The following is a 15,079-nucleotide window of genomic DNA, read 5'->3' on the forward strand; positions in this document are numbered from 1 at the left end:
CCAATCCTTGCAGCACCAAGTGATCAGCCAGTGGGACACAGCAGGCTGTACCACATGTGTTAAGTAGCCAAAGAACTTAATCATGGCTGAGGTAAAAGTCACCAGTACCAAAATAACCTACAGAGTACATAATCTGAAAAAGCACTGACCTGTCAGGATGAACTTGTCTCTCAAAAACAAGCTGGGAAAGCAGCTGAGTTGGACTCTGCTGTAACAGTATAAATGGGTTTCCCACTTTCACTTCTGCAGATACATCTTAGGGAAAAAAACACCAGAATATTTATTATAACACAAACACATTAGCTGAATACACTAACCAAATTTTATTTTAGGAATATAAATTTTAAGGACTGGAGTCTAAACCACTTTGACTAAATTCAGAGAGTTCTAAACTCACATTAGAATGGTAAAATCCAGAGTAAATTGCAAAGCATTTGTGATTATGATATGCCTCTCAATCTTGGCAACATTATGTCAGAGGTATTACCAAAACAGGTAGAGATTCTTCATCCTTTAAGCAAGATCTAGGTTCAAACAGTTTAGCAACTCTACTTCAAACTTTCAACAAAATATGTACTTGTGGTGAGAAGTAGAAAACATGCAGAATTATTTCCTGATGAGTCTCTGGATCTAGACTGGTGAGTCCATGCTCTATCAAAGTCAGTTAGCAAGGGCAGAGGGAACTCACAGGTGTACAGGTACTCTTACAATGGAGTGAAACCCTGGCCACTACTGCTGGAAAGCATTTGTACCCACTACTGAGTTATGTCAAGTAACTTTAGACACATTCTCCTAAGTCCACCTTTTCCTTTCATCTTCCAACACAATGACATTTCCTCTAAACTCACCCAGCCCTTGAATATTTTTGTGCAATTTTTGGCTTTGGCAGTTAGCCAGTGAGGACTAAATCACGTCCATACAGAAGTTCCGGCTGGCATGGCAGTGACCTCAGCCGAACCAGTATGTCTGCAAACAGATCTCTGCCCTTTTTTCTTATCCTCTTGGAAAGGTAATCCCTGAAATCAGTACTGTGGTATTTCACATTAGTGCAGCTCAATTAGTGCCAACTTTAAAACACGGATAAGCATTTTTACTCGGAGCACAGTAATTGTTCTGCTCTTCCGACAGCTTCTTCTGACATGTGCTGATGGTACATTCCTTTTCATGGACCATCATCAGCTGATTCTAGAAAAAAATTCTGCCTGGTGACCTCTGCATGGCCTTCTGCACACTGTTTTCTTATCCCTGTGGAGCAGCAGAGTGCCTGCTGCCTCTAAGAGAGCTATAAGTTATACAGTATGCTGATCTGCTGGATGCAAAAATCAATCTCGCCTTACAGGGGTAGTGCTAAGAATTTTTGGATTTCAAGGGCTATTTGTTTTGTCTCCACTCTAAGTGGACTGCAGAGTCTGGGTCAGTAGTTAGCATTTGTGTTCTCATTTTCCCACTGAAATCAACTATTTTCATGTGAGCTGTGGGTGGCATAGGTGTTATGAAATAAAAGGGAAAAAAAGTCATAATCAGTTGAAATCAAAAGCACAGGTAGTAGGCACATTTGGCAAGGAATCCTTTTTGCAAAATTACTTTCCAGAATTTGGCCAGACTACACAGTCTGAGTAACTCCACCTAGGCTCAGACTTTCCAGCAGAAACTCCTTACCTAGCTCTGCATTCAAGCTTCGTAACACCACAGCAGCCAGCGTAGTGATGTAGTCAAGGAAAGCCTTCACAAAGTTTGTCTGCGTGTCGTTCTCTGGCAGGCTTTGGGTATGCTGGTCAAGAATTCTCAGCAGGAGCTGTGTTTGGTTCCAAACCAGGTGCTTCTCCAGCTCCATCGGTTTGAGAGAGCCCTGCTCCACCAAGGTGCCAAGCAGGCTCCCTTTGGAGTCTGGTTTAAGAGAACAGACCAGATTCAAGAATGAAATGTCAAGAAGGAAGACAGAGAGGTGGGGGAGAAAGAGAGAGAAATGCTTTAGCTTTATTCCCTCTCTGTAATTATTGATCTCTGTATAAGCATTATAATTTAACTGAAAGCAAGGGAAATTTTCACTGTAAGCATTATAATTCAATTGAAACCAAGAGAAACTTTCACAGCAGAATAAAAATATAGTTCATCGAAATTGGTAACCACGGCTCTGAGAAGTCAGAACAATATTAAGGCAGACATAAAATATACCTACTTCTGTGTCATTAACATTTTTTCTAAAACACAGGTGCTGACCAATCCTTAAGCTCTATAACATTCAGCTCTTAGAGCTCTCCTAGATTTTTGCTCATTAAATATTTTAAGAACACCAAAAGGCCATTTAGAAATTTGGTGACTAGAAGAGAAATACCAGTGCTATATAATGAAGAGAGCTGTAAGAAAAAGCAACCGTGAAAAAGATTAGATGTTTTATGATAGTCCTATAAAAACTGGAAGGTATTACGATATTACAAAGGTTTTGTAAGTTTATCTCCATTTTTCTTACTAAAAAAAATAGAGAAAAAAGCAAGAGTAGAATGCACCTAATTATCTATAAGGTGCCACATTAAAATACACTTAAAAGAATTTCTTGCTAGGACTGCATAGAAATAGAAAAGATAACATATCTGACAAGTTCAGAATTTCAGCTGTGAAAACAAATATAAGAATTACAGATAAAATTTACCCTTTGCATTTACGATTTTTAAAATATATATTTGTGTATATGTCAAAGAGCATTACAACTGGATTTACACCTGCCTGGAAAGGCCAAAGCAAAAATTTAGATACATACAACAATCAGTCTTTATGTTCACAAAAATAACTCACCCACAGAACGTTCAACACATGTCAGTGCTTTTAGGATATGGTCCAGGTTTTGTGATAAAACAATTTCATTAGTAATACTTTCTTCAGTCAAGGCCGGGTAGCAAGCTTGCAGAAGGTCTACAATACTGCATCGAAAATGACTCCCTATTTTCTCATCTGACACCTCTACAAAGAGGGAGAAAAAATCAACAACTATAACTAAGAAACAAGTATTTTTTGCATAGAAGAAGGCCCACAAAACCAGAAGTGTACGATAATACAAAAAACCAGAGCATTTCAGATAATTCAGAATTGAGCTTGGTCACATCCCCCATCGCCTTTTCTATAATTATAAATACTAAGCTAAAACATGGAAAGTTCGAATTTACATTGCAACAGAAGACAAGAATTTGATTTAACAGAAAGCCTTATCAGCAAAGCATACTACCTGGTCTGGATTGACCTTGTGATGTGCAGGAATAGTTGAGAATTTTACTTATTTGCTGGAGAACTGCTGGGAAACCCTTTACACCTTCAGAGTGCAGTTGAACAAAGTCAGGTCGGTGGCCTGGAACAGTCATTGTGCAAAGGGAGACAAAATCAAAGTTAGGAGTGGAAAAAAGAGACAGCAACATGAAAGTAAAAAATGAGATTTAATTAAGGCTTGGGTGTTAGCACGAACAACACAGCACAGAGAGGCATTTTCTGTTCCCAGGCCCATGGTGATAAACATAAAAATCAAAAGCCTACCTCGAGTTTCAAGGCTGTTGTAGAGTCTTCTTTCTGCTGTCTCCAGAAGTTGTTTACATGTCTTCCAGAGACGGCACTGAGTACAAGCTAGGTCAAATGCTGCCATTGCTGAAGGACTGAGGTCCTCAAGGACTTCTCGCAGAGGATCAGTATGCTCCAGTTGGATGTTCCTGATCCAGAAGTTTTCTTGAAGAGTAGGGGCAAGACTTCCAGAAGTTGCAAGCAATTTATCAGTAACATCTGAGATGGAATAAAATACCATACCTACAGGTGTCATCAAAAACACACAATCATTGGTTAAGAGCATAATTAGATCAGATCCTGTAATGGGTAACTATTTTTTAATCCTTAGAGAAAATAATTCCATATCTGGCCTGCTTCATGGACCAATCAATTACTGTAGAATGGATGCAACTAACTGGGTATCAACAGCAAATTTTCAGCATTCATAGTCTCTTTCTAACTCAAAGAACCACCACTTACCCTTCTGAACAAACACTACACCCATTTTGACATTATTCAAGTTACTTTCTCAGATTTTTCACTCCTCCCCAACCCTCTGGGAGAATTCAAAAAGCCCAGTCCTCACCAGCTGCTGCTGCATTCCCAATAGCTTGCAGTGTTGAACGGCCACTGCCAGATTTCCTGATGCCTCCAGTGCCGTCTGATGCTTGATTCTCAATATTGTGCTCCACTCTTGCCATTTCTTGTACTGCCTCTTGGTAACGCTCCATGAAAACCAATTCACCATAACAAGGGGAAGTCTCCAGATTAAACATCAAACCCACCTTTCAAAAGTAACAACAGATGTAATTACAGAGCATGTCAAATGAAGTTTTCAAAGGTCAAGGAGGTTGGGGGGGGCTTTAGAGGAGACAAAGGAATAAAACAAATACTTGAACTGAAAAACATCTCCACAGACACAGCAGGCTGAAATGGTGGGGTTTTCTCCTAGAGAGCTTTAAGTGCCTGAAAAAAAAGACCCTCAGAGATGTTTTTCAATTATTATTACAAAGCTTACCTATTATTTGTTGCAGGACTAGGGCTGAATTAATTTTCATAACCTTTCAGAATGACTCTTCACAATTTCAATACACTATGTAATATATCTATCAAGTTTGCCTCCAAAGAAGACTATCTCAAATTCTTATTCAGCAAGGAATACCCTCTCAAAATTTAAACACAGAGTAGCTAAGCAGAGCTGTGCGTGAAACCAACAACCAAAAATCAACTAATTGCCTGTAGTAACCTGATGTTAATGCAATGTTTAAGTGATATGAACTGCTTCAGCATGGCTATCCAAAACTCAGCCAGGTCACAGTTTTGACAGAAGACTGACTAATTGATGCGCCTCAATACATGTTTTCAGAGCATGAGCTCAAAAGCCACACAGAGAAAGGTATGCACAGCTGTGAAGGAGCAAAGAATCACAAATCTGCAGACTGTCAATTTTCAAGGCTTTCTGCCTGTTTTCAATAACATAAATTTAGTCTCAAAACATACCTCCTTCAAATGAAAGTAATCACTGATCTGGGTAAGGAACACTTTTGCATGTTTCTACCAGGCTTACAAGTGGAAGAGTGACATGGTTTTGAAAAACAGATTAAATAAAACAGTTCAGATGCTGCTTCCTCATGAGACTTCACATGATCCCTCTGTTCTTCAGTCAGTTGAAACACTATGCTTGACTAGCTCTCATCAAACATTTGCATGCTGTGAGAACCCAGGTGCAGAGAAGGCATTTTTACATAACAAGGCAGAAAAAACCCTGCATCCATGGGATGCTGGTTTGGAATATCTCTGTTCTTTCCACTTGCTTCTACTTCTGAAGTGATTCTTCCACGTGGAAGCCCTATGTTTGCTAAATGCAGAAGAAGCAGGAATTTCATTCAAAAATCAAAATACATGCATCTTATTTACCTGGTGGGCTTCCACAAAGTTCCCTCTCAAAACACAAGAAACTAACAGTGATTCTGGTGGGGAAAGCATCATAGGAATGAGGGAGTTCTGCTGATGTGGTCTTGCCCTGCTTTCCAAATCACTCAAGCCAGACACACTACTGGTACTTCCCTCTGCAAGACAGAATTCATCAGTATTCTATTAGGGAAAACACTTTTCACCAAATAACAGCTACCTATCAGATAACAGCATTTCACATATTTAACACAAAAATATAGGAGCAGAGTTGCAAGCAAGTTTTAGGGTAAAGAAGTCAACATAAACATCCTGTTAAAAATTCTCATAACTCATTCTCATTTCACTCTTTGGTCAGAATTTGCAGCTTGTATCTCATCCCTGTGTAACACTTTTGAGCAGCTACATAACATGCACACAGTGCTAGGCACTGGTTCAGTATGGACAAAGGGAGAAGTCTAAAGCATCTGACCTATTAGATCAATCCAGCATGCCTAAGCATGTCTTAGCTTACATGACTACCAGTTCATTAGCTTTTTTGATGGTTTGCAGATCACTACATTGCTTGCATACCGTTTCCTGCAAGCCAAAGATATCAAGAAAAAATCTAATTCTTATTCCAGAAGAAGACACATGTGCTATTCTGACTACAAAAGACTCATCCAAAAATGGGAGCTCTGAAAAGCAAAAAGATATAATTCTGTCCTGCACACAGCAGTAATTCACATTAACTAGTCAAGTAAATTCTTCATCATGCACATTGAAAAGACAAGAAATACTACTGTTGTGGCTTATTACCTGAGGTACTGAGCTCGCTACTTGTTCTTTCTAGTGATGGACTGGAAGTTCCCTCTCTCCCATCTAAAATGGAAACAAATCAAAGGCAGCACATTAAATGCACTTTTACTAGACAAGGTAATTAAAACTTACTGCAAATAACAGATTAAGCAACCTCAAGGGATCTTCAGGAGTATTGTGTAAATGAGCCACCACTGACATCTCTGATAAATGCAAAACTGCTGATTTGAAGAAAATGCTAGGCTAGAGACTATGCTGGGTGGCCCATCAGTGACTCATGTCAGATACTTTGAAGCTTCTTCTTTTGGAACATGACGCTCCAAAACCAGACATGCCTTTCAAAGGCTAGATAGAAAAAAGGTGAGGAACACAACTTTCTCCTAAGGCTGCCAATTTATGCCACAGACTCCTGTTAATTCACATCCTACATCACACCGCAACAGGAATGAAAATATGCTGAACAGTCATGGGACATAGTAAAGACAGGGAAAAATTAGTACTGTAGTTGAAGTTTTCCCCTGCCCCAAATCAGACTTAAGTGGAAAAAGTTATTCTTCTTGGAAGAAGTTTTTTGTGCAGGTAAGCTTTAGAAAACAACCTCAATCCAACTGGAATTAGACTGACACTTCAAACTACCTAGAAGAGGAAATAAATCTAGTTCTCTACTCCTGGGCCATGAAATCTAATTGCATTCAGCTATGAGCTCAGCAAAATTATGCACATTTCAGAAGTGCCTTCTCCAAGACACTTTTTCAACCCACCTGTCTTGTACCTCCGATATCTACTTCGTTTCTTAAAGCTGGAGCACCTGATTAAAGAGCAGTATCTCCTGGAGGCTGCAAGATGATGCTCTGTGAAATATTTAAACAAAAACAGTACCAAGTAGCTTTATAGAAGGAGACTTGACAAACAGCTGAACACGTTTGGAAGCTTGTGATATTTAAGGTGCAGACTGCAAAGTATTTCTCGGGACACGGAGCTTACATAGTCTGAGATACACAATAAGCTACATAACACACAAGACAAAATCTCATAGCAGCAGGGCTAACAAGTTATGGGCTATGGAGAAGGGTGAGAAACAGGCTCCTGAGTGTGTGGCTCAAGCTACTTCAACAATCATCCAAAATAATACAACTTCCTCTGATACATTTTCCTAACGTGTTTCCAGATTAGGCTAAATCAACACTGTCCATGAACAAGCTGAGACTATTTGGGCTCCACTGGATCCAATACCACCATGTCCCTTCATACCACTGCAGTGTGACTTTGTGACCAAGGGGTGGGACAAAGGCTAACAAAAGCAGTGCATCCACAAAAGGGAGGGAAATGAGAAAATGACCCAAACTTTCTGATTAGAATAGGGATCACTTCTGTTGGAAAATGCAAGCACCAGGTGGTCTCCAAGTAGGTCACTCTCTCAATATCTGCCAAAATGTGCTCCCTCAGTAAGATGCCCACAGAATTTAGCCTTGAGATCACTGGACAGCTGTAGCATATCAGAAAGTACCAAATACAAAGCCTACCTGCATTTCTGTTACTCATCACCACCTTGTATCGCCAGTGAGCTTCAGAAAGGTATTTGGAAAACTGTAACACGCGACTTCCAAAGGCATCTCTGCTTGCAGAAAGATTCAAGCACTCAACAAGCTCCAGCTCTTCACGAAGCACATTACTGGAGTCCCAAGGGAGAGAATTCTGGATTTCTTCCAGGTGGTTGAGAAGCAGTGTGAGGAAGGCCTCCATGGCCACTTCATCCACTAAAAATCCAGTAACACCACCAGTGAAGTGTTTCAGATCCAGGCAGCTTGGCTTAGAGGTTTCACAGCTTTTGCCATCTAACACAGAGTCACAAAGATCTCGGGAATCTGCATGAAGTGTTTGTGCAGCCAGCAGATGCTTCTCTGATTTTTTTTCAGCCTCTGTGAGATGTCGTGGACTTTGCGTGGTGGAAGACCGCCGACTATCACTGCCTTCTACACTCAGAGTAACACTCTTTTTGTCAAGGTCCTCATCCTCTGCATAGTCCTCAGGTAGAGGAGTGTCAGTATAGAGGTCATTATAGGAAATGAAAAGCAAGGAGAAAATATTCTCCAAAACCTCCAGGCGCAGAGGAACGGGAACACTCCTTAAGAACTGCTGACACTTTGCAATGTACTGAGGAAATACTGAAGAGCAATCTGTATAATTAAAAACAAAAATAAAGAATATTTATTACATTTTTCAGGGATTCCTTGCACCAACTTGTGCCTTTTAAGAAAATCCCAGAATAGGGAATTAGCTCAGTGGCTCAGACTCAATCACTCCTCCAAAAACCAAGTAAATATATGTCCAACATTTTACATTTAGAAAGGTAGTGTGCCTCCTACTTCTGAGCAATGCCAATTATCACTTTGTTCAATGATGTGCAAATTCACATTCCACCAATTCTAGCCATTAAATCAGTTTCAGCTCTGGGAAACCATAAGCTCTTACAAAATTATCTACATCCTATCTATGATCCTACATCTAGTATCACTTCCTTTTAGCACTGTATTTTTTGTACAATTGCTTTAAATGTTTTAAAATGGGGCTGGTAGCTTCTTCATATCTATTATTACTAAAGATAACAACACCCCAAAGAAATACCATTATAGTTGCTTGCAAAGCCTCCATAGCCTACTGAATAAAATACCATATGTACAAAGGGTGCAACATTATCTCCATACTAAGTGATAATTCAGAGCCCAGAAATTGCATGGAGAAGCACACATTATTGAACCTGAGAAAGGAGGCCAATCACCTGCTGGTTCTCCAGAAGTTGCATCCTCAGGGAAATGACCAAGAAGGCTGCGTAGACAATCCTTGCACTTGGCATGCCTGTGTGAATTCACACAGAGAGCATAGATTGCATACTTCATGGCACAGAACGCTCGGAAGAGGGCCAGGTTGCGCTGCTGACTCAGGGTGTTAGGGAGTGTGGCTGCTGTGGAGCGAAATCAGGGCAGTGAGGGGGTAGGAGGTAAACAAGAAAACAAGTTAATTTTCTCCTGCAGTTCCTGCACAGCAATATTTATCCAGTATGTCTTCCCCTTTTGTCTCAGCTTTGATCTATGTCACTGTTACTTTTGGAAAAAAAAGCCCAAACAACCCAACCCACAAAAGATGGGCACAGAAAAGTCAGGTCTGGATGCCCTTCTAAAACTGAAATTTTCTGTGAACTTGTGTAGCAGGACCAGCCTCCAGCACAGAATGACCAAAATCCCTCACAATGACTCTCATTAGCAGGTGTGGTTAAGCCTGTACCGCTACATTTACAACAGAGGGGCAAATCCTGCTTCATTCAGCATCTTAGAATTCTGTGTTATAGTACACAGTAGATGAGTAGGGAAACAATATAGACAGGCTATGACTGTAGTAAGAATAGAGTACCACCACCTCTTCAGATTTGTACTAATAAATAGATATCATGTTGATTCACAGTGGCTGACACTGTGAATCAAAATACAATCTGCAACTAACTAAAGAAGAAGTCAATCCCAGTTTCCTTCACACATTTATGAAAAATGCAAACTAGAGAAGTACTGCACACACTTCTCCTCCCCTTTGGGTTTTTTTTTTGAGGAAAGGTATCACGTGCTGAGACATGATCCCTTCTGAGTACAAGAGAACAAGACAGCTGCAAATCGTAAAAATCACATTATCATCACCATCATCATCCCCTTCACCCAGGAACACAATATAGTGTCATATTTTCTGTTGAGTTTAGATGAATTATCCATCTACTGTAAAAAGATTAAAAGAACCCCAGAAAAAAAAAACCAACTAAACAACAACAACAAAAAACCAAAACACAAAAAAACCCCCAACAAACAAACAAACAAAAAAAAAAAACCAACCAGCCCTGACAACCACACACAGTGTTAAATCAGTGCTTGGTATCCACTGTCCTGTATTCTTATAGAAGTAATGAATTGTCCCTCTACCTGTTGTCAAGCAGGAAAAGCATTTGCCAAGTTATCTTTTTTTAAACAAAGCATAGGTACAAAGCCTGATGTACTGACAATGCCCACATCCAAATTCTGGAACTGAACAGAACCATCTAACCTAAAAACTGTTTCAGCACTGTCCTCCACAAGGTTTAAGCACAATTGCAAAGAAAAGCACTAGTCTGAACTCCTCTGAACACTACAGAACAGCCAAAGCAAAAGGACTGAGCACAAGCAGCTGGAAACACTTATTCCCTATCACTGCCATTCTAAACAGTGACAATGATGGAAAACGTAATGTAGAGAGCAGACAGAACTGAGGAGACACCCACATTTGAATCCTCTGGAGAACCCACACAGCCATTGAAATTCTACTGTTGCCTAGAAGCTCTACACTAATATTTAAACACCCAAATACCTCTCAATACCACTGCCTTAAGAGGACTTCAAGGCCAGTAAAGCCAGAGATTTGATAAATACAGTACTCTGGAAAAGAGAAACAGTTAGCTGGAGATACTGTAACAAATACTGGTAATCAAAAGTAAGTTTAATACACTTTTGCCCCACATGTGGAAAACCTTGGATGCAGTGAGTTGAGTCTGCATCAGTATTTGCACCTAAACCAATCCTTTTCCTTTAACCAATACTGAAGAACAATCCTTTAACAAATAGCACTGTTTTTCCTATGCCAGAAATACTAACACCTTCTTCTTGAATACTGTAACTCATGAGGAAATTGCTGTTCACCATGACTGATCAAAACCAGCGTTTTGCACAGCCTGACCTCAACTGTTTGTCACTACCCTGGTTTCACTACTGCAGCTGACAGATACCTACTAAAAAGAAGGGGGAAAAGGGGAAGTATGTGGACTGATGGGAGGAAAAGGCATGTTAACACCATTATATCTGATAAAACCAAATTTTATTACTCCACTCTTCCCTTTAAGGCTCAAAATAGATTATCTTAAAGGAGATTCTATTAAGCTGTGTTTATACAGAATGATCTGAATTCTGCAATAATTGCTGGATTGAAAAGAGAAGGAGGACTTGTCTTCCATTAATCATTTCTAAAATTATTGTGACATGAAAAAAAGAAAAGAAACTGCAGCTAAAGTTATTTTGCTACAGTCATGCAGCTCCCAGAAGATATCATGGGACTGCCTCTTCCTGCTTTTGAAAGGCTTTGACAAAATTTAAGCAGAAAATAATTAAAATGTAAGAACTGTTTAAAAAATCTCACACTACCAGCAACCACAAAACAATTTCAGAAAGCAGGACATTGAGAAAAAGGATCGATATAAAATCTCAATTCCTCAATTCCTACAGCTTTTAAGATTATTCAAGACAAGTGTCATGATAATTTTAACACCAAAACCTGTAGAAGTATCACCGGCCGGGGGCTATGTACAATTCTATGTACTGCTTAGCTCTAAGCACAATTCTGCTGTCTCTGAAGCCTGCCTTTTGCAGCTTTCCCAAAACCCTCTGATTTTGTAGATTCCCACACAGAAGTAGGAATAGGAATAAATATCAGAACAACATGATATGGAAGGAGAGAAACCTGCTTCCCACTAGGTAATCTGGAAAAATCTGCGCAAGATCCATCACTGAGAGCTCTCCATGCAACTCAGGTTGCAATTACACATGTCCAAATGCACAAATATAAAAGCAATACTTAGAAAAGAAATATTGCAGCTTCTTAGGTTCTAGTACATGCAGGAAAACAGAGCTTCTGTATCATTATTAAGAGGACCTATCAGAAAACAGCTTTAAAATTGCAGCAGCTGAACCTGGACACAGGCTGCAATCAAAGGTGAGTCCAAAGAGAGTCACTTGTAAGTGATCCAGTGCGTTTAGTAATTGCAGGTATTTTAGGCACCCAACTGGAACATGTGGAGAGAAGTGAGGCAGGAGTGATGTAAACACAGGCTGTAGCTAAGTCTTACTGATTTAAATAGTAAATTTAAATTTGGTAACAGTTAATATCAGAATTCAAAAAAACCACCCTTTATCTCTTTCAAAAATTAAGATGTTGTAATACAAGATATTGTCAATTTCATCTGGTTTTGATCTTTGATTTTCAAATAAAGTGCAATGAAATACAAACCATACATCACCTTTTCAAACAAAAGGTGTTACATAGTACAGAAGTTACAATCAGCAGCAAGTATCACGAGCAAAGTCTTGTTACCATCTTGAAAAAGCTCAGACATCTGTCCTTGTGAGATCAAAGAGATCTCACAACTCCTTCTTGCAAGATAATTTACTCCCCAAAAGGTTTCTAAGACAGTTTCCACAAACTGTCTAGATTTCTTCCATAAAACAGCTAATAACTGGTATCTTCCACAATTACAGGTGGAAGCAGGTCAAGAAAACAAATCCTGGCAGAAGTACTGAACATACATCCTCAACAGATTGTGAGGTTTCTGTGCTCTCACAACCCTACACATTTACCCTGCATCTGCTGATCTCTAGCAGGAACTTTTTGAAGAAGCTCAATAACATCATCTTCATTCAGTGCCAGAAGATTGGTGAGATGATGCAGAGAATACACCGCAGTGTGGCAATCCAGATTGTGCAAGTGTTGCAAAAGAACCTCCCTTGGGACAGTAATACTACAAGAGAGAACAAAGAGGTGACACAGATTGAAGTCTCAGCCATGTTTAAAGATATAACTCCCACTCTAATTGAACCAAACTACTGCAATTAAAAAGAGAAACAAAGAGCATAACTGCAACCCATGAAAAATTTTGAGAGCTTCTATATACAGTCACTATTACATGATTAGCCAAGAAAATAATGCCTTCTCTATTTGCATGTGTAAGCTGACTTAGCAGGTAGATTTGGCAACACAGTTTGGAAAAAGTCCTTCTGATCATTTCACCTGTTTTGCTGCATGCACCATTCAAGAACCTCCACATGAGTCCACAGTCCATCACAAAAATCTTTCAATACTGAATCATTGCACAGATCCTAAATAGAAATACAAATAAAAGAATCTCATTACAACAAATCCCCCAGCCAGACAGCAGAACCAAGCTTGTGTCACACATGCATGTTTGCAAGACTTTACCTAGTAATAAATTTCAGATACAGAAAACTGCCAGATTTATTAAAGTCAGCAAAGGAGAGCTATTCTGATAGAACATAAAAATCAGTTAGCCTCCCCTTGACACATCTACAGACATAGAAAGGTGGCTACATCCCTTTTCAAGAATAGCTTATAAAATGCAAATTAATGCTTCTTAGTAACACTCTAAAGGCAATCTCTAGAACTAATCATGTACTCAAAAGATGACATACTGGGTAGCAGATGGTTATTCTCCTTTCCCACGTGCTTTTCTACTACAGATAACTGCCTGCTAAAATCGTATCATATCTATCATATCATATCTAAATCATATCAGAGTTTAACTCTGCAGAAGCTACTAAACAGACTTTTGGTGTATTTGGTGTATTACCAACAGAGAGTAATTCCCTTAAGGCAATATCAGCTTAGGTCTGCACTGTGACCCAGCAGTACAAGACTCCTCATCTCCCCACCTCTGACATCTAAGCCAGCCAGCAGGCATCACCTGAAGTGCAATTACACCTTCAGAGCTGGAACCCCGTTTCTTTTGCACAGATGAAGACTTCCCCCAAACAAGGTAGATCTTTTGCTCACAGCTCTTGTTATTTATCATTTTGCTTTGAGAATGAATACGGGGAATTTCCAAGCTACCCTGCTGCTAAACTCAGGTGTGAATTAGTCACTACCCAGGGATGACTCACTGAAAGAAATTACATGAAAGAAAGATGCCCCAGCTCTTTTCAAAACTAATCAACAACCATTGCTGTCTTTTCTCTTTATGCCGCTCATGCTGACAGCAGAGGCAGTTTATGAGTTAAAGAGAAACTTTCAGTCTCCTTTGCAGTCATGCTGTCTTCACAGCCAAGAAATAAGAAGAAAGGCAAGTGTCCCTACATAATGTTACCTGCCTATCACTGTAATATCTTAGCTTTTTCAATTCCATCTTGAGGAAGACTGACATTTTCACTGAAAACTCCCCAGTTTTACTTGTTTTTGCAAACAAATTGCATTATTTGGGCTCAGACTGGGAAACTGCCACTTGCTTTCTGCGGATTTACCTGAGTTTTGTGTAGAGTCCATAGCAATGCTTTTGCTGATTCCAAGCTTTGACAATGGGTCCATCCTAACAACACCAAGAGGCGGCTAAGGGGGTTGAATTCTCTCCTCAACAAGCTCTTCAGGCCTGAGTAGTCTTCTCTTTTTAGTAAAGCTAATGCAGTCACCTAGAAAATAAAAGAAAGAAGTAATAATTTTCCAGAATGTGGAGACCCATAATGCCTGGCACACTATGTAAGCAAGTAGCCATTTCAATATCAGCTTCACTAAAATAATGAAGTTCTGCACCGAGAACTTCCCTAAACTTATATTGTCCAAGCCACCAGGATACTCATTAGTAAAGATGTCATGAGGAAAAAAAACCATTTTTCAAATATTTACTGCAGAGCCAACTCACATTCCACTCTACACTGTCTTGGCATTCCTTTTATTTATTACATTTCTGCCAAGGACACAATGTAAAAGACTTCTACAAGGACATTATGCGAAAGTTGAAATATGCTCAACCTTAAAACCTCACACTTTAACAGCGACCACCTGCCTCTATTCTGTTTCTTCTACCCATGTACCTACATAAAAATCAATTAATTCATAACAGACTGTTTTCACCACAAATTTTATTGTGCAAACTATTCTCAATGCCCCAGGTCTACCAGCATTAGAAAGCAACAAGTTCAAGGTCATGAGGTAAATCGTGTATCCATCAAAACTACAAGCAGAAAATGAGACTTCTTAATCCCTGAAGATTTAATCT

General features: G+C 39.5%; 1 protein-coding gene across 3 annotated transcripts in view; it reads right to left on the bottom strand.

The window, feature by feature from the left end:
* Positions 1-15,079, bottom strand: part of ZFYVE26 (zinc finger FYVE-type containing 26) — a 48,490-nt gene that overhangs the window by 26,566 nt on the left and 6,845 nt on the right. For 2 of the 3 annotated variants that reach the window (XM_018907520.3, XM_009101976.4), the window contains exons 6-19: positions 14,328-14,492; positions 13,084-13,172; positions 12,654-12,814; positions 9,014-9,196; positions 7,758-8,411; positions 6,996-7,085; positions 6,235-6,297; positions 5,443-5,594; positions 4,112-4,310; positions 3,523-3,786; positions 3,221-3,340; positions 2,794-2,958; positions 1,660-1,887; positions 150-255 (exon numbers count right to left, since the gene is read on the bottom strand). In XM_018907520.3, coding sequence (XP_018763065.2) covers positions 150-255; positions 1,660-1,887; positions 2,794-2,958; positions 3,221-3,340; positions 3,523-3,786; positions 4,112-4,310; positions 5,443-5,594; positions 6,235-6,297; positions 6,996-7,085; positions 7,758-8,411; positions 9,014-9,196; positions 12,654-12,814; positions 13,084-13,172; positions 14,328-14,492 — 2,639 coding nt within the window. The remainder of the gene's footprint in view (positions 1-149; positions 256-1,659; positions 1,888-2,793; positions 2,959-3,220; positions 3,341-3,522; positions 3,787-4,111; positions 4,311-5,442; positions 5,595-6,234; positions 6,298-6,995; positions 7,086-7,757; positions 8,412-9,013; positions 9,197-12,653; positions 12,815-13,083; positions 13,173-14,327; positions 14,493-15,079) is intronic. The other variant, XM_050975176.1, reaches the window with a different exon arrangement.

This window comes from Serinus canaria, chromosome 5 (assembly GCF_022539315.1).
Source record: "Serinus canaria isolate serCan28SL12 chromosome 5, serCan2020, whole genome shotgun sequence".
Taxonomy (NCBI): Eukaryota; Metazoa; Chordata; class Aves; order Passeriformes; family Fringillidae; genus Serinus; species Serinus canaria.